We start from the raw sequence: 23,516 nt of genomic DNA on the forward strand, positions 1-23,516 counted from the left end.
GCTTGACATCTTTATTAATAATTTTCAGCTTACTCCTTGGGCTTTCGTTCCACAGAGATAGTCATCTATCTTTCATTTCCTTCTCGAGGGGTTTACTCATTTCTAATGGAGTTAAAATTGCTTTACTCCATCAGAGGAGCAGGAGTGCTTCTCTATCAGCTAGTCCATTACCAGCGATTCCTACCTGTCTTGGAGCCCTCATAAATTTAACTGATATACCCAGATTTTGTAAAGTGTTTAGGTAGAAATGGATCCAGGAAATTTTCGGGTGTTCAACATAAATACAATCTGTAATTATTGTTAATGCATAACGAATCTGTAATTATTGTCATATTGTTGTGGGTCAAAGACAAACAGAAGTAAACTGCTGCTAATGCATTGAATTCGGCAGAGAATATGTTGCATAATTTGTGTAGTTTAATTTTGTAAATTGAATCATTGGTTACGAAGGATGATGCTGATGATTGGTCTGATCTAGAACCATCTGTATAGATTTTAATGGGGATGGATGATGGATGTTGGATGTGTGTGTTTTATCAGTTTTTCTTACACATTGAAAATTATTGGATTGGATGGCTAAATCTTGTATGGTTTGCAAGATTAGAATTCATGATTTTAAAGTATTCTAAAAGTTAATTGGTTTGTTGTTTTGAAATCAAGGGCTTCGTTTTGTTCAAACATACATTTTTAGCTATATTTGTAGTTTTCACAGTACAAAAAATACAGTAATAAAAAATAAATATATTAAGAAATAGAATACCAATTTTATATATTGCAGGTTTACTTAAATTGTGAAGCATCAAACAAGAAAAAAAAGTGTTTTTATTTGACATACTTAGTTATAGGAGGAAATAATATCAAAATATATTTTTGTTAAATGTGGCACTATTTAGCAAAGTAGCAATCTTAGATATTTGTAAAGAATTCTTTGGACAAAAAAAAATACATGACCATATTCACATATTTTTCCTTATTTCCTAATTTAAAAAAGCTGTTGACATATTTACAGGTATTTCTAGTTCATTTAATTTTCTAATGTAAAAAAAACAGCCAACATCAAATGGAGGTGTCTAAGAGTTCTGTGTCCTATTCTAAGCTACGTTAAGGCCATTTTCTCTCTGTAGATGCTACGACTGGAGCTGCTCCAAGGTATAACTTCTTTCTTTATCACCTTCAGTTTATTTGTACAGTAAACGAAATATCATGTAAATATGAGTATCGAAAGGAAACATTATCTTAGTCTAGGAAGTAACTGGGCTTTTAACTTCCACTTATTCTGAAAAGGCCTTAGTAATATTGGAATATGATAGATTTTGAATGCACCTGAGACCTTCCCTATTTCCAATGTATGGAGGAGTGAGACCTTGATGCGATCTAAATGGACCATATTCGAAGGGGTATGAAGAATTATAAGAATAATGATAAGTAATGAACAAATATATTAAAAATAAAAGAAATAACTGGCCGAAGGGGCTAGCCAAAAGTTTACGACTTGACTTGTTGAAACTAGATTGTGGAGGTGTCACATTAATTGTCTGTAAAATGTGGCCAGAGAGCCAAACTTCTAGTTGAATAGTAATTTTATTTCTTACTTGGTTGTAGCTTCTCCTTGCTTTCCGCATTCGACCCAATAGTGTGAAGGGTACCCATTCAGATTTGTCCTGTTGCTGGCAAATAAGCTGCTCCTCCTCTGCCACGCTCAGTTCTGTTGCTTCGTAGCCTGACGTCTCATTGGATTGAAGACTAAGAATGGGGAGCACTAGGATTGCTCAGCATAGTTAACTGAGGATTACCACTTGATGGTAGTTTCCAATGTGCTTGAGAGATACCCCTGTGGCTTGTTGTGGGCTGTATTCACTAGAATAGCACCACTTATTTCTAGTGACTATAAAATTACATACAATAAAACTTATTAATATTCAACCAAAACTTATTACTGGACATGGTTTGCACAGATTCAGTATATTCTTGCCTTATGCAAATGCAGGTGGGGACACCGCCATGGTTAAAGAATAATTAAGAAAACAGGAATGCCATGAAACATTACATGATTTACATATACATTTTGTTAATTCATTATTTATAAAATTATATTTTATTTATTTAAAGATTTACAACAATAAATATTTTATTAATAAAAATTGGCGAAGTGGTTTTTGCCTTTAAAATTAACAAATTTAATTTCATCCAACATAAATTTCACATATATGAAAAATAGATCAGCCAAAGGCAAGCAAAGTTAAATATTTATGAAGAGCGGGAACTTTTTGAAATCAACATCTCTTATTTAACAACATTAAACAAGAAGATAAGTAGAAAATTCTAAATTATACTAATAAGTTAATATTTGGAAAGGTTAGAATTAAATACCTTACCAATTTCCATATATCATCCAAATTCATTTAACTATTGCACATTGCTAATGCAATTGAAAATTTATTTGATAACAATTTTTTAAACACATCAAGAACAAAAACTAATTTTATTAATAACAATGCTATAGATATATTAAAGTTAGATATCAAACAAACTCATTGGAACATAACTAGTTTATGAATTTTTTTTTTTGCAACTTTTTAAGAAAGTGATATTCGCTTGAGAGACCCCTGGCATACGCTTGAGACACTTCAATTACCTATTTTGGAAACCAATGCTCTAGGGTATATATGCACCATAAAATAAATATTTTTTTTAATTCCCTCTCAAAAAATGCTCAAAGAGTTTAACAAAGAATATTTTGAGAAAATCAATGTCTAAGTCCTAGAAGATTTGCAACATTAATCTCAAAATTGATTAAAGGCACAAAAGAATAGGAATTTCAAAATTAATGTTCTAAACTAATTATAAATTAAGAACTTTCAATTAATTACAATCTATATTTTATTAATGTCAGTCTCAAAACTTACTACTGGATATTAAGTCCCTTCTTAGAGGGTCCTAGTTGGAAAAAAAAATTAACAAGGATAAAATAAAGGGAAAAACTTAATGATTTAATTTTTATTTCTTTAATATAAAAAATAATATTTTTTATCGTTACAATCGAATACAATTCTTGACAATTTTCTTTAATTTCGTAACTGACAATATCTTCCAAGGTTGTTAGAGTCACAAAGACAGGTTAAATATTGAGAAGTTCAAACTTATCATTAGATCAATATTAATTAAAATACACACTCCACTGAAAATATTGACAATAGTGTGACAGATATTATAAAAATATTATACAATGAACATTTCAGAAGATATTTTTAATCATCTTATCAATTTCTTCACTATTATCAACGACATACACTCCACTCAAAAATGATGAATAGAAACTGTGAAATATCTAAAAGTTGAATATCCCATTGTTCTTTTCTATAGATTTGAATGGATGACCAAAACAAAAGCGACAGAACATACATGTTTTTCTGTGCAAATTGTATTGCATAAAAATTAATTCAAAATTATTTGAGATGCAAAAGTCTGTTGAGTTGGTTTGATAGAATTCAGTTCATTATAATATCATCTATATTTGCAAAAGCACAAGAACCCAGACCAGACCTGGACATCAATTGTATTAACTCTTTGGCATGTGAAACAGCAATCTCCAATGGAGGTTTACGAGCCATATTACTTGAATCCAAAATAGCCGAATTTAACTGGGCACAAACATTCTCCCTTTGAATAGGATCCAGTTGCCACCCAAGAGGGCTAGTCCAAGGATTAGCATATGCTAATAAACTGAAAGCATCTTGTAGCATTTTCTTATTCTGAGCATTTGATCCACTTTCATGAACTAACATCTGGCTGTAATTGTAAAGCTCACGTCCAAAATCTAAAATTTTCTCAATCGCATTACGATTTCCACAAGTTTTTCTTAAACCACTACCTAAATCATTACACATTGAAACGTCATCAGAAACATAACCATTTTGTAGGCCGTTACAAGAATTTTTATCACTAGTATTGTGTTCATCAGCAGTAGAATCAAAAGAGCCGTTAACCTCACCAACATTCCTGAATGGGTTTGTAGACTGAATAACAGAAGTATGGGCAATGTGCCTTGCATTATAATCAATATCACTTCCGTTGACCATTTCTATGAATTGGCGGCATTTCAGAAGAAATAATAAATTGGGCCTACTTTCTAATAAACCAGGATACAGTCTCCAGGTAAGATCAATAGCTTCGCTCATACGCCCTGCAAGTATAAGTTTCAAAATTTTTTGCCGATTTTTAATAGAAGCTATTTCTTCATTGAATTCTTGGCCAGTACTGGATGCAAATGCTCCTGCAGTAGCACAATAACCATGATGAACTAAATATGAAGAAACCAATCTATGCAATACCATCTGTTGTTCTCCGTGGCTGTCATGGATTGGAAAGTTTTCAATTGTCGACCTTGTTCTAGCTCGTAATTCTTTCATCATATCTTCAATGTCAAATACAAATGGAGCTTGACCAAAATTGGCATCAACAACTTCACCAGGTGTCTGCAATCCAACTGTTGGATACAAATTATGTGGTAAATCTGTGAATGCTACCCCTAAATTATGGCCATTTTTTGTGTAAAAGCAAGTATTATCGATTAAATTAACTCCACAACCAATGACATCACCAGTGGTAAAAGTTGGGCCATAAGGAAGTCCTGTCCCAGAAGAGCAAAAAGAATGGCCATCGTCGCCGTGGTATCCATATGAATGTTTATCCCACCCGGGAAGTCTATTCATATTAACTCCTTGGGCAGATAACCCAACTCCCATATATCCATCACGACCTTTGCTAACAATTTTAACCTCAAAATAATACAGACCACATGCGGCTGGGATAGGATGTAAAGCTCTGACACTAGCTGCATCTTTGTGTGTTTTCCCATGACCTTTATAATGCACCCTCAAGTTGCCATTTGATAAACCGATATAGTTGAATTTGTCTTTAGGACTCCATGATTTAGGAAGGGGTGTTTCGTCCTCATTCACCATCGGGTAAAGAGTTTTCAGCCTTGCCTTAAAATCTATTTTCATTTCGCTATGCCTATCTTCCATTTCTAGAGATGAAGAAGCCATCTGTTCTAATGTTCTTAGCTCCATTGTACTTATCTTTGATAATGAATCTCAAATAGAAAGATCAATAAATGTTATATATAAAAGACAATGAAATAAGTGTTCAACAGCTATTGTTCAAAATGGAGTAGATCATAGGTCCCAAAACATACATCTATATTGTAGCCTCATCATATTTGTTTTATTAGTCTTCTAAAATCCCTAGTGTTTCCTCAACTGTGTCGCAAATGAAAACTGTAAAAAAATGATTTTACAAAACTAGACCCATATAAAATACAAGAAAACAGATTAAAAAACCTATTCACAATGAAATGGTGTTAATCCATGTCGAGGTAGAGTGAATGGCACTTCTGAGGTGTGTAGCTCATATACACCAGAACGGTAAATGAAATCTGAAAAAAAAAAAAATTAAGATCCGCTTAAGAACAAAAAATATATCATACATAACAAATAAAATCAACATCAGAAAGGGACTGCATACAAATTAAGTAATCAGCCATATACTTTCCCTCCTGCTGTTATGGTTTTTTAAATAGTTCATCAAATAGCAAGAGGGAATAGAACGGGCAAGCATCGCACTAAATGCCTAAAGCTTAATACTTAACATAACATTAATGTAGTCCATATCTGTATGAATGGTAGATAGATAAGATAGCCAAAACATCAAAGGCACCATATATCGTTATTTATGACCAAGAAAATGGTTCGGGTGGCAGTCAAACTATATAAGTAAAAACTATTTATTAATATTCCAATGTTTCAGCCCTCTACAAACGTGAAGGTGAAACTCTAGCAAAAGTATCCACTATATAGACTGTATTTCCCGTACATACAGATATAGTTTGAATTTATTAAAACAGCAATTTTTCTGAATGTCCCTTCTCTATCCAACTACTTCCAATTCAATTATATCCTACTTTATTTATTTCCATGTATTTAATGTACTTTATAAACTACTCTATTTCCAACCCATCTCATTTTTATTTCCCTTACTTCTGTTTATTTTCATTATGTCACTGTAACTGAGTCTGTCTTCTCTGCTATGCTCCATGTAAGTATTTTATACTTTATTTTCACCAATTAATTCTCCCACTCCCCTCCCTTTTTTCTTTAAATTTGCGTTTCAATTGAGCATGTAAGATAGTTATATTATCCAATTTCACATCCATTACTTTTTTTTAGTTCATAACAAAGACTTCATGTTTAGAAATCAACAAATTTTAACATAATTAAGTAGCCAATAATTGTCCCACCATTTAGTAGGACAAGACTCTTTCAAGATTTATGAACCAATTTCTATTTTAAATATCTGGAATATTTACACCACCATTTACACAACTTTTTTTACCTGCTGTAAGAAATGTAACTTTAAGTGTAAAATGTAATATGAAAATTGATAACTGTATATTCACTATAACTGGTCTAATTGATAATTAGATATAAAGTTTATCTTCATCTTTTTTGGACAATTTAATTATCTTTATAATGTTCTATGACATCAATATATTACAAGTTATTTGAAAAATTATAAACATGGGAACATGAACAAAAACTTTTAAAAAAACAAGAAGAAAACAGAATGATCATGTCACAGACACAGAGACAAAATAAAGGCCACAGAAGCATTTGGTGGTCTCGGGAGGAGGAGAGGGAGGTTTCAAACAAAAGATTTGTTAAAAATCAGTTACTGAAAATTTGAACCAAATACAAAAACCTTTCTCATATAGTTGGTAAGGACAGTAAAAAAAAAATGATAAAGATACATTATAAAAATTAAATTTCATTGAAAAATTCAGATAGAAATTTCAAAAACAAGATAACAAATATTAAATTATATTTAGGTCCAAGTTTAAGGTTGGAAAACCCTTCTGGAGCATATATAGCCTCTATTAAGTAGGTACCACATCCTTCAATAGGTTGGAAGAAAAATCAGAAAGTTTAATCTAATCCTGATCATATCACCTCTTTGCAAAACTATTTGTTAAGAAACTGTACTTCCTTGTCAAAGATTGAGGCCACTCTCCACAAGGTGTAATGGTACAAAATTTTTGATTTTTTTTTTTCTTTTAAAGTTAAGAATTATAAGTACATTCCATTGTGTATGCTATTACACAATAGCAACATCTTAATAAAGTCAAAAAAAGAAATGAATGAAATTTTAATTAACAATTTACAATACTTCATAGTTTTATTAGTAAATAAAAATTGAAACTATAATTATCTAACAAAGATGTTTTTTAAATTAGATAATTGATAGGATTAATATCAGGCTGTAGGTAACACAAGGACATAATAAGAGACAAAGAACTTCATATAATTTCCCAATTAATGTCCCAGAATAAAATTATTTTTTCATTTCATAATTCTCTTTCTGCTGAATTTTCTACTCTTAAAACAAATGTTATTGAAAAAATAATTAATCCTTGGTTAATTTAAATTATTTATCATTTAACTATCTGCATATAAAGTTATTAATTCAATTTAATAGTTGATAAATAAGTACAATTATAATGATCAAAAGTAAATCTCTGTTATATGTAATTAAAAATATAAAATAGAATGAGTGAAGATTAAAATACTTTCTTAAAAAAAAACAAAAGAGAATTTATTTATATACCAATAACTTTTGACAATAAGCTTTAACTGGAACCAAAGGGATTTAGGTATCAATTTCATAGTTTTACAATTGGAATACTTTTCCTAGCAATTATAAATAGTGACATGAGTAGGTGAAGGTGTTATATCACAAAGATAAGGAATCTGAGACAAAAATCAAATTTAATAATTTTTCTTTCCAAATTTAAATTGGAAAAGTATCATGATGTAAGGTTCGGAAAAATTAAACCAGATGCTAAGTAGAAAGTAGTATTAAAATATTCTTCCAAGCAAAAATCCTTGCTTTTCCTAAAATGTCACATAACAACTCCATCCACTTACATCTTCAAATGGTCATAACATAACCTGATGACATCTTTTAAAACATTCAAATCTATCATCGAAGCAAAATCTTAAAAATGATAAATTTATTATAGCAATACTAATTAACACAATAAAGTGAACAAATGAATTTTGTAGAAAAAAAATATCAATCATTACTCAACTGATTAAAAATGAGAACCAAAATATATATGAATGTCTTCAAGTGGAATTATTACAAGATATGAGGAAACAGACTTCCTAATTGATAAACTAGTACATCAGATATACTAGATAACAATATCCATATTAATTATCCCACAAGTTCAATCTTATATATACAGGATTTTCACTTTTTCTTAATAAGAGATCCGTCATAACCAGATTTTAATTCAACATGTTACTTCTAATCAATTTTTCACAGTATAAAGGTTCAAAGAATGTTGTCAAATTAAAATGAGTCAGTTGTAATGAAAAATATATATTTTTTACAAGTTAAAAATGGTGAAATTGAAATATGTTAATGAATAAATGTTCTATATCCTTCAAACAGACTTCACTATAACATCATGGGGTTGTTACACAAATCAGTTAAATAACATTGATTAACTTCTATATTTTAAACCAAAATATTAAATTTCTAGATAATTGTCATCAAAAGAAAGAATAACACAACCGAAAATATACCTTCAAATTAAAAAAAATTATATATACAAATAATGTTCATCAGAATTTTCACCAAATGAAATTGTAAAGATAATGACTGTTAAAAAGCAATAATTATCACTTAGTGACACAATGTTTATAACAGCGATAAGGAAAGTTCTGATCTCTAAATGGAGTATTTTTGGCAGCTACGTTTTAAGTTCTTGAAGTCTCTACTGCGTTATCAACATGAAAATCCCAGAATTACAATAAAATAATCCAACCCTCAAGCTAATAAAAATTACCTTTCAATAAAAGATAATATTTGAAGTTAGATAATAAAACTTACTATTTCGTATTCATTGAGTAGCTGTCAAAACATTGGTCATTGTCAGGAACGAACACAAATACTAATCAAACTCACATGGGATAACCTAATCTAGTTTTTACATATCCTGCCTATAGGTAGAGCTGACAGCTCTTGGTGCATCAGCTATACTTGATTTCTGATACTTTTTTGTTAAAAGTAAATTAATATTGCAATTCATGATCACAATATTTTGCTCCCAAAAAAAATAAACAATAAATCAGAACGCTCTGGAGCATTGTGAATAGAAGTAATAAGGTTGGGTTTGCTCATCTTCATTGCTTAAACTCACGTTTATTTCATTACGTCACTCGGGAGAAATTTCTTATGTAGTTGATTTTTTCATTACTTTCAATTGTATCATGTCTTATTCGGGTTTATTTATAATCATTATATAGTAATAATGTTTTCATCGCAGTATATTGCAGAGTAATGGTTTCATTTTGTTTTATATTATATAATCATCATAATGGGAAAAGGACACCACAGTTGTGGCGTAGCTGTTTGTCGCAACACTTCAGTTAATGCAAGAAAAAGGGGATTAGTAATTCATTTTTTCAGATTCCCCCAAGATCCTGATGTTAATAAAGAGTGGATTGTTAAATGTAGTCGTGGTGACAGAAATTTCAATCCTAAAAATGCCAGGGTCTGTAGTGACCATTTCACACTAAATGATTACAAAGATTCCTTGAAAGCACAACTTTTAGGTGAAACACCTATAAGGTTGAAGAAAAATGGTAAATCAAAAAAATTCCATGCATCTGATTGCCAACTCAAATATTAGTTTCGTTATTTAATTAAAATTACTTCTATTTTCAGCTGTTCCAACCTTGCTTTGCACACCCCTCAGAACACCCCTTGAACACCCCTCAGAGCCAAAAAAGCAATACAGTCATCCAATGAGGCCAAAGTGCAGAAAGGAACTCAAAGAAATCAGCCAGTTGGTTGATGAAAGTTCCAATCAAGAACTTTTACCAATCTCAGGAGCTCCTTCAAGCTCATCTCACCTCAATGGGAAAATTAAATCTTTTGAAGAAGAGCTATCAACTTTCAATCGGAAACTAGAAGAAAATAAAGAATCAGTGCTGCAAGAAATTGAGTCAGTAGTAAAAGAGAATGAAGTGCTGAAAAAAAGACTTCCTTCAAAATCAGATGTTTTCAAAAGTAAGGATTACAGATTATTTTATGATATTTTGATGAAAGGTTTAGTTGACAGATAATTAAAAATTAAAGTGATACAAGTGGACAAAAGATACTAGTTTGATTCCTAAAGACTAATGAAGAATTATAAGATCTTAAATAGCATTCTGAAATGAATATTATCAGATGTATTTATTAATATCACATATAATGAGAAAAAACTTATTGCGAAGTCTGAACTGGCATGATAAAGATCTTACAAGCGATGCTCACAAAACATTTTATCATTATATAGTGTAAGATTATTAGTTTACTATCTGTAATTAACTGTAGGAAGGTGGTCTGGGTAGCAAGGTACACAAAATAGTAGAAATAACTATTTATTAGTCACCTGTTAAATCTATGACTGATATAATTTTTTTCTGTACCTTTTTTTTTCAACCAGCAGTCACATCCACTAACTTAATATCAACATTTTTCTCTTGAGAAAACAAACTTCTAAAAATTCCTTCATCTACTTATGACATTAACCGGTGATGCCAAAAACTTCAATTTATAAAATGCGACTGAATGCCTCAAATCTGGATTTTTGTACCTTTATCAACTTGTGGAGACTAGACTGTACTGACTATCTCTTGATGGCTATTCATAAAATACCAAATATACAAGACATTCCTAGCTTTGTGTAGAGGGTTTGGTATTTACAAAAAAAAATTTAGGCTGGTGTAAGGTATTGGACATTCACTCTCCAACCCCATAGAAAAGAGTAATGGATTGTATACATTGTTGAAGGCTAAAACTTATCAATAACTAATAATTATCAACATCATTTGTCAGTTCAAATACCCGTCCTCTCAATTTAATTATTACTAAATTAATTAAGTATGATACGGATTTTTAGACTATCCAAAAAGAGGAAATTATGATCAAAATACAAAGGTAGACTATTAGTCTACTGATATATACAATAGACTTGCATCACTAACTTTTATTAGTTTGCAAAAAAAAAACTAATATATTTAATTTTTTTGTCATTATTTGATATATATACATCTAATATCAAAAAGTTTATAGTCATCTTTCACATATAATTAAACCTATTTCTATTAGTCAGGTATTTGGTTATAAAATTTATGATGCCTGGACTAATAGAGTAAGTATGTATTGAATAAATATATATTGATAATTAGTTTAAAGTAAATCTTTGGATTGTTTATTTTCGAAGGGTCATAAGTCCAAAATTACCAATTTGTATTGTTATTGCAAAATCAATTCTCAGAAGATAGATTAAATTTGTAATAGACTTTTGTCATAGAATATATTGTGATTTTTAAGTACTCCAATTATACTCTTGAGAAAGGTTTTTCTGGACTACCCAAAACCTATTTTTGGTACTTATGACTATTTTAAAATGTGATATATTGTGTTTCAAGTCTCTTAGGATTCCTTTATTAAAAACAATTAATAGTTTTCATTTCAAGAATAAGTATTTAGTAAATTACAATATTTTAAAGTATTTTCTTGTTACAGGTCAAATTTCTAAAAACATAGTCATTAAGGAAATTAGTAGTTCATTTCATTTTAATAAATTGTAGGCATTAATTACCATTTCATTAATATTTTATATTTTAATCATTTCAGAATCACGTGATAGGGAATTAGAGAGGAGGGTTTCTCAATTCATCGATTCAAAGGTAAAACATTCATTAAATAACCTAGTCTAGCCAGGAGTGCCAGATTCATATTATAAAACAACTATATTCTAATATTTGCTTACAAAACAGTTTTCTTTTAAAAGAAGGAAATGATGGCTCAATAGAAGTTAATCATGTCCTTTTCTGCCAAAAAAAATTGAGTGCATTAAATTAATTAGAAAATAAATTAGGAATACGTTGCAAAAGCATATTTCTAACTATACTGTACAAATAGAAAACTATGGTTCAGGAATAGGCACTTGACATGCAGTGCTAACCCTCTGCGCTGATCTCAGTCTGATTTATTTGTTTTAATACAAAAATAATTAATGTTAGTTTAATGGAATCAATATTTTTGTTTAAGGGCTCCCTCCAAAAAAGATTTTAACTCAGAAATATTCATCCTCACAGGCACTATGAGCCGGTACAGGTCTTCACCTCATTAATACAATGCCTCCATTTCTCTCTGTTCTGTACCAGGGTCCGCCAAGCTCTTGTTACCAGAAATGTCTGTGCATTAGCTTCAACCTCGTCTACCCATCTCAGTCCTCTCTTTTGTTCTCCTACCACATACCCAAATAATAATTTCTAAATGTGTAAGTCACCATCCAATCTTGCAACATGTCTACGAAATATTAGGAAACTATTTTTGAACAAAAGCATCATTCTGCTCTTACATGGGTGGTGATAACTCAGTCCTTAATCCTTAACGAAGGCTCATATAATCAACATTGAAAATATGTTAATTTGACCAAAGAAAACAATTTTTTCTTATCACTGAATATGTTGAAGAAATGTCAGAACTTTTTTGGAGGGAGTTTGACCATCAATCTATTAGCATAATCTAGCTTTATAATAACACTTTTGTTTTTCATCTGGCTAAAAGTTATTTCTCTGTTTTTTAATAGGTGCAGATAATAGTTGCAGAGTTATTATAAAATGGACCTCTACAATATTTTATCATGATATTTTTGTATTTATTTCATACTTAATTAAATCAATTTTTATTGATTCGCAATAACTTTGGTTTGACATATTGCCATCTAGTATCCTTTCACCCAGTTGAAGTAGCTTTATCTTATTTTCTAACAGCAATATCTCCTATGTTTTTCTTTTCCAGGTCTTAATAGTATTTTTATCTATCTATAATCTGTGTATAATTTGTGAATAATTATAGTATTTTATTCCCCTCATGAACCTACCTATTTAGTTTTCACTCTGATCTTACTCCAGAGAACTTAATTCTGATCTTACTGCCATACTGTAATTAGAGGGTTAAAATTGAAATTCATGATCTTTAAATTATTTTTATCATATAATCAACCACCCCTTCTTCAATTATAACTTAATAAATAAGAGCAAGGTAAGCTTCCCAAATAAGACCAATCACCCATTTATATATCTTGTCGTGCATTTTTGTATTGTTAATTATGTTCCTGAATTATATAGGAATTTTGAGACTGAACCTGTAACTACATTGAATTTAGTCTACAGTAGCTGTTCTTCAGGACCTTTATTGTATTTTTCTCAAAGTCAGTAGAAATATATTGGGTTGTAAAATAAGTTTGTAACATTTTTCAGTATTTCAATTTAATCCTCTCTGTGTTAATAAAATCATGTTTACTTGGTCAATAATGTTTACATATTCTAAAAAAGGATTAGTTAAGGTGCTTTTATGCATCAGTTTCAACTGAGATTCTTTATCTTTAAGTGTATTTTGCTTGCTCAAAGTGGAAGAAAAAAATATTCATTTTTGTCATTTAATGATTTTTCATTTCCGAAAAGGGAAATCTGCTGCAGTGTTAACAAAATTTGCAGTGTGTATGGCAATGATGCCTTAGGAGAAAGCACTGTCCGTAAGTGGTTTTGTCGGTTCAAAACCAGATATTTTGACTCGGAAGATGCAAAGCCGTTCCATTCCGAGATCCTTGAGGCCATCCAAAAGATTCAAGAAGATATTGACAGAATTAACACTTGGGCGTCTAACAATGATTTGAAGCTGAATGCTGAAAAAACTAAGGCCATTCTTATTGGTTCCAAGTGCCTCCTTCATTCCCTCCCTTACTGTTCTCTACTCTTCCTTAAGAACCAATCGATTCACTTCTATCCTACAATAAAAAACCTTGGAGTCACCTTCGACCAACACCTCTCCTGGAATAACCACATTTCCCAAATCACACGCAAATTCATAAGTAGCTCTACTCAAACAATTCCATAATTCCATTTCTCAGAACACCCATCAGCTCCTAGTATCCTCTCTCGTCATCCCCCACTTCGACTACGGATCCTTGGTGTATGGAGGGCTATCTGCAGGACTAGAGTTGAGACTGAAGAGACTCATGAATTGCTTTGTAAGATTTATCTTTTGGCTCCCAAGGCGCTCTCAAGTCTCCCGCTGGTATACCGAGTTGATGTGGCTCTACCCAACCTCAGGAAGGCAATACCTCCTTGGTGTTTTCCTATTCCAAGTTCTTGAAATCAAAAAACCTACCTATGTCCTAGATCTCACTCATCATTCATCCACCCACTCATTAAACACCAGATCCCAACTGATTGATTTATATATGCCCTCCTATAGAACCGCCTTCTTTAGCAAATCTTTCATCATACATGCAACCTCCTTCTGGAATTCTCTTCCCATCTCCATTCCCCAGTCCTCACCCATTCTTTCCTTTAAACAACACCTATTCCTCCACATATTGTACAACCAAACCTCCACATCATTGTAATTAAATAATGTAATAGGTATATATTGATTAAACAGTAGTAAAGCCAATATACCAATGTAATTTCATTTTACTATCTGAAAACTTTTAAATGCTTGCCAGACAAAAATCTTAATGTATGAACCATGTATTTATTCTTAGGGGACATATGTCCCAGAATAAAATTATTTTTTCATTCATTCATTCAAATGTGCTCGGGTCGTTGTTCCACTATTGATGATGACCAAATTCAGGCATTGGTCACAGACAACCCTCACTCTACGACACGGGATATTGCTGAAACACCTTAACATATCTCATGCAAGTATCTCAAATCATTTGGGGGCTGTGGGATATGTTTCTCGAAATGATATAACAATTTGACGGAAAAGAATTTATTGGGCCTCATATCCATTAGCGATTACCTCCTGAAACGCAATGTTAATGATCCATTTTTAAAGAGGTTGATAACTGGCGATGAAAAATGGGTCCTGTACAATAATATTGTGAGGAAAAAGTCCTAGGGAAAACAAAGTGACCCACCGTTAACAACTCCAAAAGCAGGATTACATCCAAAAAAGGTTATGCTGTGCATTTGGTGGGATTGGAAAGATGTCCTTTATTTTATAAGAATCTGAAGTTATTATTGAAATCACCAGTAAAAAAATGCTACATACTTATTTTACAAACCCAATACTTAACACTAGTGTGAAATAAGCCATCAGTATCAACATACCTTGATAAACATACATACTTTATAACAAAAATATTGCAAAGAAAAAAAACAAAATTAAAATTCAGATAACGACTAGGTAGGTTTAACCTCATAGGATTCCTTCCATATTTTTATCTTATATCCATTCATAAGAAGAGCACCTTGGTTTTATATTGTTCTAAAATAATTATATTATTTAATAATTCTAAAAAAGTTCAAATAATTTAAATCATAGAAGTAGTTAATTAAAAAAATATAAATGAAAACGAATGACAAGTATGTTAAGACTACATACTTCCATAGAGAGAAACAAAAAATAATTATATAAACAAATTGAAGATTTTAAAAAAAGATAATAATAATTGAAGCACTCTTAGGAAGAATCCATAGCTAAAACCATAGTTTGGAGAAAAACTCCATTGTATATTTTGTTGGCAACTGTTTCTCTGTTTCAGGGTCACTAGAAAAAATATTTGAATGTTTTAAGTTTCAATTCGAAAAGCTTGCATATATGGTAGAATGCAATGCTTAAATTTAATTTAATCAAATATTTGGCTTTGGATTCTCTTTCTGGAGAAAGTTTCAATTATTATTAAAATTGAACAAGGGGAAACTGAATAAACAACAACTGCTGGAAAAGTATATTATCATAAAGTTTATTTAATTGTTTGGTTTTTTACATTTTTTGTCTCATATATTTTACAATTTAACAACTCTAAACAGGATGAATTCCAATAACAGTTAAGAACACAAATATTGAGTTTTAATAATGATACAAAAAATATATTTGAGGGATAATTCAAATGAAAACTTGAAAATAATTACAAATAATGACAGTAAACAAAATATTAACATAATAAATAAAATTTTGTCAATTTCATTTAAATCACCGTTATGTAAACCAACATTAAAAAAAAAAAAGAAAAGTTGTAATAACCTTGAAGATTCACGAAAATAAACATAACAGGAGAAAAAAAAAATAAAAAGGAACATAACATAATCATATAATTGAAAATAAAATGTAACAGTTAACATGAAAATTAAGAAATTCATTTTAGAAAGTCATTCTTATTTACTTTTTTTTTTTGGCTAACCGGACTGAGTAATAATATTTGTAAATTTAGTTTATGAAATTTTAGTATTCTAAAACCAACATTAAAAAAAACAACTATGTTAAAAATTATTAAGAAAAATAGCCCTATATCAAACGAAGCTAGACTTCGAGGAATCCAATAGTTCACAACAGTTCCTCCCACAAATCTGTTTCTGCTGTGAAAATAAACCAGTCCTAAGCAGCTTATCTAAAACCTTTAAGACAAAAAATTCAAAATAAAAAAAACAAATTAAAAAACTTCCTAGTAATTGGAATAAATATTTAAGAGAAACTATAGATAAAGTAAAATAACAATAAATCCTGGAGTAAAATATAGATTATTAATAAGCAAAATTAAAATGTGTTTGCACTATTAAAAATGTTATAGTCCATGCATTTAAAGTTACGAGTTTAAATACGAGGGCTGTCCAGAAAGTAACAGACGTTTTAAAATAAACAATTCACAAATTGAAAAACTCAAAAGTTTATTATGTACATTTGAAAGGTACACTCTTAAACTATTTTTCTATATAAATGCCATTCAAATTGAGACATTTATCGTACCGTGGGTGGCACAAGTTTTTCAATATTCTTCCTGTAGAAATCTGCCACCTATGATTTCAACGACTGGTTTACACCAGCATGCAGTTCGGCGTTAGTAACAAAGTGTTGTTTACCGAGCCATTTTTTTATCACTGGGCACCAAATCCAGGCTGTATGGTGGATGGTCAAACACCTCCCATCCAAGAGTGCCCAGGTATGATTGGCCATGTGTGAATGTGCATAGTCATGAAAAAACAACACCTTGGTGTTAAGTTTATCCCAAAACCTATTTTGTATGGCACACCATAACTTTCTTAGTGTTTCACAATACCTTTTTAAGTTGATTGTTGCTCCACGTTCCAGAAAATCAACGAGAAGCACTCTCTCTGAGTCCCAAAACACAGTAGTCATAGCCTTTCTTGCTGACAGTGTTTACGAACACTTTAGTGGTTTCATGGGAGAACGTGTGTGCGCCCATTCCATTGACTGCAGTTTTGTTTCACAGTTGACATGCTTCATCCAAGTCTCATCCCCAGTTACGATTCGATCAAGAACACCATAGCCATTTGTGCTGTTTCTTGGAGAGAGGTCAGTGCTGCAGCCAGTCTCCGTTTCTTATGGTCTTCAGTTAGGGTTTTCAGAACCCACCGAGCGCAAAATTTGTGGTAACCAAGCTTCTCAACCACAATTTGATGCACCAAACTCAAGTGAAATTTGGGGAAAATGTTTTGGCAGTTCGATAATCATGAAACAACGGTTTTTACAAATTTCGTCATTGATTTGCTTTACCAGGTCATCAGTCACAAGGCTCATCAATGCGGTCCTCATCGTAAACACTGGTATGGCCATTTTTAAAATCAATGCACCATTCCCTCACTTGGCTTTCACTCATTATCCCCTGCCCGTAAACATCACAAAGCTGACAATAAATTTCAATTGGCCTGTTGTTTCGAGCCAACAAAAACCGAATCAAAGACCGCACTCCACAAGTGGCAGGATTTTCCATTGCAGGGCACATTTGACTACTCAGAGAGGAAAGTGAGGAACGCACAGTCCTCATGCTACAACAGCTGGATGCGTACTGAATGTAGGAACGTTTGAACACCAAGATGGCAGCTCTACCCCCACCCATCGCCATAATATGCCAAAATGTTTGTTACTTTATGGACAGCCCTCGTAAATGATGTCTTACAAAAACTTAAAACATACTCACCATTAAAAAGGCTTTTTCTTTTTATATCCTCCTCATAAGCATGTAGGATGGCTGAAGTTGACGAGACTATCAACAATCAAGCCTACTTTGATCAGTCCAACTTCTAACAAAAGAGAAATAAAATAGGATAATATTACATTTGATAACTATATTACTAATTAACCATATTATATTTGCAACCTCTAGTTGTAAATTGATTTAACTGTCCTTTTTGACTGAACTAGAATGAATGCTGGCTAAACAAGTAACATGCAGTTGCTTGATCAACCAGTCAATCATTGAAAGAAGTAAAAGATAAGTATAAAAAACTTTTAACTTCTTTTTCTGCAGATTCCTTTTAGAAACAGCTTATGATACATTCATTAGAATGTATTCAATTATTTCTACTGTTTTTACAATAAAGAGCTAGGCCTTGTTGCCTAAGAAAGAAAATTTATAGGGCTTTAGAAGAAAACTTTAGACAAATCTAAGCAAAAAAATCGGCCAAAATTTTTTTTTTCAGATACAGAGACCGAAAATACTTTCTTTTGTTTTTACTCTTAGTACTCTGAAACTTATCACATCAATTGAAATTTTGACCCTATTATAATGATTTCCTAACCTAGCAGCAGTAGATAAGTAAAAAAAAAAAAACAGTTAATTAATAGTTTTTAATTACCCTAATAGGTAAAAAATTTATTTTTTCTATTGCAATAAAAATACAAATTTTAGGATTTCTCAAGATGGTAATAACGAATATAAATTTTTTTTGTAACAAGAATGCACCAGTTTACAAAAGATGAAGCCATTATGCAATAAGAGAAGATTGGGCTGGGCGGTCTTGGTTTTCACCGTTCAAATCTCCATTTCTCTTTTTCGCCTTTAGTTATTCATAACATCCTTCGATATTTTGTATTTATCTATTGTTTATTATTGCTTACAATGAGAACTGTTTATTTTTATAAGCAAAACTAAAGGTACTTTAAAGGAAGATTTTTTAAAAATTCATCATTTTAATTCAAGCCCTCTCAAAATATTTCAATGAGGATAAGACCTAGGTGATATTAAAGAATATTTACTTCTACATTCACAAGTTGAAAGTTTAATCAATTTTGTTAGTCCTTTTAGACAAAATCGAAAAAAAATATATGAATAATCGATTATATATAAAGTAGCATTTCTAGTAAGTAGATTTTATGGAAAAAGTTGCAGTCACATAATGTAAATGAATTGAGTTTTGTACAACTTTTCGTTTTTGAGCCAGGCTGATAACGGGCACTGAGACCATAGCATTCTCCAAGAATTGGTTATTTCTACTCAGAGGACCTCAAACTAAGTATTTTCATCAAAATCTTGAATTTGAAAATTATCACAATCGTAATACTTTCCACTACTACTTTTTTTTTCATTTTATTCTTAAATCCTATGTATTTTAAATTTAAAAACTCATATTTTGAAGATGTATTTTTTTTCCTAGGAATTAAAAAAAAAATTTTTTTTCCTTGATTAGGAAGGTATATTAATAAAACTATAAACTAAAATGTAACAAAATGAAATTAAAAAGTATTATATACCTAAGTAAAAGCAATACATAAAAAAATTAACTCATAAGAATGAAAGAGTTAAAACTTCAATAATTTAAACTTACCATATAAAATCTGAACTGCATCTTATAGAAAATGCACCTGCTTTTTCTACCAATAGATATCGGATAATTCACCCTATAACATACAAAAATAATGTTAAATTATTTTTATTTCTGCTCATAAAATATAGAAACCAATCTTTACACAACACATAACAACAGGCTAAATCTAGACACTAAAAAGAGAAGCTACATTCAACATCAGAGACACAGAGAAGCAAAGAGAGAGAAAACATAAGTCTGTCTTGTTAACACGATTTATAGTTGTAATTAAAAGAACATAAAAACAGAAGCATACCTCAATATTATATAAAACATAAACAACTAGTCTTAAATTGAATAATGACTGCAACAGATAAATATAATATTAACTCAATATTTTCCAGTCTATTAATAAAAGGCCCAGAAAAAAAAGAAACAAGGAAAAAATACAGTAGCAGTATGCCAGACAATATTGACTATCGGGCGAAATATTTTGATCTTTAATCTAATTATATGTAGTACTACAGTCAGAAAAAAAAAAAAAAAAGTGGGATATTTAGACAAAAGAATAAATTTCTCTTATTTATGTAAAGAACTCCTAAGAAACTAAAAGATTCTTTTTATCCACATTTATTTATGATACACCTATAAGAAAAAAAAAAATATGAAAGACCAACACAGAAATTTGATTGTATTATAAATCTTAGATACCAACAGTGAGCAAATAATAAAACTAAATATACAAATATAGTTGTTTATTTTATTTTTTTGTCTAAAAATTAAAGCTAACAATGTTTCAAAATCTTAATCAATTAATACAACAATAAGTAATTTAAAAATAACTGTACTATGTAAGTTTTTACAGTATTTTTCATCAACCAATAATCAAAAAGCTCAAGGAGATAGCTTAAGCCCAGTCCTATTTATTCTATTTGAGGTGGCATAAGATCAAAAGGAATCAAGTTTCGTAATACCTTAATCTAATGTTTATTTGGGAGCCAATTATTAGGCGGAGGAACGGGATAAGATAGATTCCTATATAAAATTTTGAATCTCTATCCACGATTAGATAGTCTTAAGTAAGTGATTCGTTAAAATGGCTAATAAGCGAAAATTATGAATAAGTTATTAATAATATCAGAATATATAGATATATAAGTTAAAGATAACAAAAATGATAGCCATGTCCCTAAATGATTTTCAATCTTCTTCTAATTAAATACGCAATCGGAAACCAATAGAGTAGAACTTACAAATGTAAATACACTTAGAAAAAGAAATCTAAGACAAAATAATTTAATATATTGCCTCGAAAATTAAGGAACGTTTCAAGAATCACTTTAATCTAACAGATATAAAATTTAAAACAAGTAAAATATTTACTACCCTATAACAACTCCATCCAAAAGACCTTTCGCATAATCTATTATACTTTTGTTTATAGATACAATAAAGAGAACTGCTACAATTGTTGGCCATCTTTCTATGTGCAAATTATATTTAGTACACTGTCATGGTATTATGGAAAAAAAAAATGAATTGCAAATTTCCTAAATTAATTTTAATTGCACACATTTTAAGAAATTGTATGAGCCTTCATTTTTGAATCCATATTAGGAAGAAAAAAAAATTGGGCCAGTAACTCACTCTGGAGTCAAAAGCAGAGCAAATTCTCAAGATGAAGGAAAAATTTCGTCAAGTTACATTTCTGTAACATTCATGCCATTATTTTTTAAATTGAAGTTGAGTTAAATTAAATTTGAGACACATTTTACATGAAATACCAGAAACCGTTGGACAATAAGTATTACTTAAACATACATGACAAAACAAAGCATGACTATAGTATAATTGAAAAAATTATAGAGCATAATTTAAATAAAGAAATAAATACACCAAATTAGAAATATTTAAAGCAATAGATTAAAATAATTTACCAATTATTTGTTAAAAAAAGAAAATATGGAAAAAAAAAAGGCTGACTGCGATAAACAAATTTAAACCATTTTTAATTTTCAATTAAATAAAATTTAATAATTTTATTAGAAAAAAGAAGAAAAATAATGGATTTATGGTATTACTATTAATTAAAAAAAAAAGTAACATTCTAAATTGACATACAAAACCTGGTTTCTGATTCAAATGAAGACAATTCCAAAAAGAAAATATGATACCATCATAAAACCAATAAAAAATTTTCATTATCATCTAAAAACCAAGGTGATCAAGAATATGATAATTAAATACATGAATGATGGTTTATCTCAATTTAACAGAACAGTACTGAACCAAAAGAAAAATCAACCTCGACCATTTTACAATTCATATTACAAGATGGAGAAAAAAAATTAGTCAAATTTATTAAAGACAAATGTAGTTTTAGATAATTAAGGAACCAAAACCAATAAAATTAAAAGGATCTTTCAGATTCAAAGGATTTTCAAACAATTTCTAAAAACCAAAAATGGCTGGTCAGAAAAGATTTTTTTTAAAATAAAAAAAAAACAATTTATTGGTAGAAATATTTCATATACATATATGTTTTTAATTTATAGAATAAGACCTAACAACAAGTGATTGAATACCAAATGTTAACAAGTTCAGAAACCAGGCTGAGAACTCTGCAAGAAGTTTCATACATAAATTGAGCTTTGTAAACATCTACAGAAATAAATAACAATATCTTAACCACTTATCGACTAAGAACCAATATATCAAAAATAAAAATAAAAAAGGTTACCAATAATTAAAAATAAAACACTTACCAAAGATTCAACTTTATACAGTTTCGGAAACAAGATAAGCCAGCAACAAGAGCCGTGAGTACAAAACTCACTCAAAGATGCTAGGGAGGTTTTTCATGAACTTCTTAAAAGACAAACAACAGGTTACGATACTCAGCTTCTTTCTTACACTGAGTAACATAAACTACCAGGCGCTTCGATCAACACCTTCAAACAGAATAAACACTGCAAAAATTCAATTAAATCGTTCATGACAAAGAAAATCTCGCATGCCTTTCCTCTTCTCAGATGAACCTCTTTGGAAATCATCAGAATAAAAATGAAGTTGGAACGAAATACCTGTTAAAATACATTTAAAAAAAAAAAAACTTCATAAGAAATTTTCAAATGAAAAATTATAATACTTATGGACCTAAAAAACTGAACAACGAATTATACATCAAAACAAAAATTTGGGTGGAAACTATAGAAAACAACACTTACTGAATTATTAGTTCCATTTACTCACAATTCTTTCCAGTATGCATTAAATATAATGTAAAATGGTATATAAATGTTCTTGTTGACTCCATAAGGAACAAACCTTCCTCCCCACACCTTTCCATCACATTTAAATGTTTCTTCACTTCAAGAAACACTAAACTGCATAAATGGTTTAACAATATGACATCAGCATTTTAAAAGGATTGCTATGATACTATGAAGAAAGTCAACATTATACTATCAATATATGATTGAAAAAAAAAAGTATTTAAATAATCTAAACAATTAAAAAAAAACACAAACTAAAACAGAGGAAAGGACATAGTATTATCTAGGTTGGTTGGGTTGGATTCACATTGAGTCGTGGACTAGGCTAATCTCTACATATTGTATTAATATTATATAACTTAATCAATTACTCTGATCATGACAAACAACAATTCAAAATAAGAAATTGGAAAACAAAAACTTCATTAACTATTATTAAATTATGGCAATGAAATGGCGCAAATGTTGAAAAAAAAATCGAATGAGCAATGGGACAAGGACATGTTGACTCTCTAGCCATCTAAAGGTATAGCTTAGGGCAATGGGACATGTTGACTCT

At 30.2% G+C, this 23,516-nt stretch overlaps 3 protein-coding genes across 5 annotated transcripts in view; 1 reads left to right on the forward strand and 2 right to left on the reverse strand.

Moving 5' to 3' along the window:
• Positions 1-2,969: 2,969 nt before the first annotated feature.
• LOC106681759 (ran-binding protein 9) lies at positions 2,970-9,135 on the reverse strand. 2 transcript variants are annotated; one of them, XM_014422250.2, is made up of 3 exons: positions 8,956-9,135; positions 5,351-5,437; positions 2,970-5,279 (listed from the first exon to the last, which is right to left on the reverse strand). In XM_014422250.2, exon 3 carries the CDS (start codon positions 5,070-5,072, stop codon positions 3,489-3,491), a length of 1,584 nt encoding a protein of 527 aa, XP_014277736.1. In that variant the 5' UTR covers positions 5,073-5,279; positions 5,351-5,437; positions 8,956-9,135; the 3' UTR covers positions 2,970-3,488. The 2 variants fall into 2 exon arrangements, with proteins under 2 accessions (XP_014277736.1, XP_014277737.1); XM_014422251.2 differs by having other exon boundaries at positions 2,970-5,437.
• Positions 9,136-9,236: 101 nt separating this feature from the next.
• LOC106681760 (uncharacterized) lies at positions 9,237-12,844 on the forward strand. Its single transcript, XM_014422252.2, has 4 exons — positions 9,237-9,710; positions 9,793-10,137; positions 11,755-11,807; positions 12,716-12,844. Exons 1-4 carry the CDS (start codon positions 9,443-9,445, stop codon positions 12,743-12,745), a joined length of 696 nt encoding a protein of 231 aa, XP_014277738.1. The 5' UTR covers positions 9,237-9,442; the 3' UTR covers positions 12,746-12,844.
• A 3,023-nt stretch (positions 12,845-15,867) lies between these two features.
• Positions 15,868-23,516, reverse strand: part of rump (rumpelstiltskin) — a 37,579-nt gene continuing 29,930 nt past the window's right edge. For both annotated transcript variants that reach the window (XR_001343301.3, XR_010842764.1), the window contains 3 exons: positions 19,704-19,776; positions 18,077-18,179; positions 15,868-16,535 (listed from right to left, as the gene is read on the reverse strand). The gene's annotated coding sequence lies outside the window, so the exon portion shown is untranslated. The remainder of the gene's footprint in view (positions 16,536-18,076; positions 18,180-19,703; positions 19,777-23,516) is intronic.

This window comes from Halyomorpha halys, unplaced genomic scaffold (genome assembly GCF_000696795.3).
Source record: "Halyomorpha halys isolate HHAL.00 unplaced genomic scaffold, Hhal_1.1 Scaffold363.1, whole genome shotgun sequence".
NCBI lineage: Eukaryota > Metazoa > Arthropoda > Insecta > Hemiptera > Pentatomidae > Halyomorpha > Halyomorpha halys.

Bases quoted from the DNA above. Each gene is read 5' to 3' on its own strand.
- LOC106681759 (XM_014422250.2), bottom strand. From the start codon at position 5,072: ATGGAGCTAAGAACATTAGAACAGATGGCTTCTTCATCTCTAGAAATG.
- LOC106681760 (XM_014422252.2), top strand. From the start codon at position 9,443: ATGGGAAAAGGACACCACAGTTGTGGCGTAGCTGTTTGTCGCAACACT. The intron at 10,138-11,754 runs GTAAGGATTACA...TAATCATTTCAG, and splicing joins AAAATCAGATGTTTTCAAAA to AATCACGTGATAGGGAATTA. The intron at 11,808-12,715 runs GTAAAACATTCA...GTTTTTTAATAG, and splicing joins CTCAATTCATCGATTCAAAG to GTGCAGATAATAGTTGCAGA.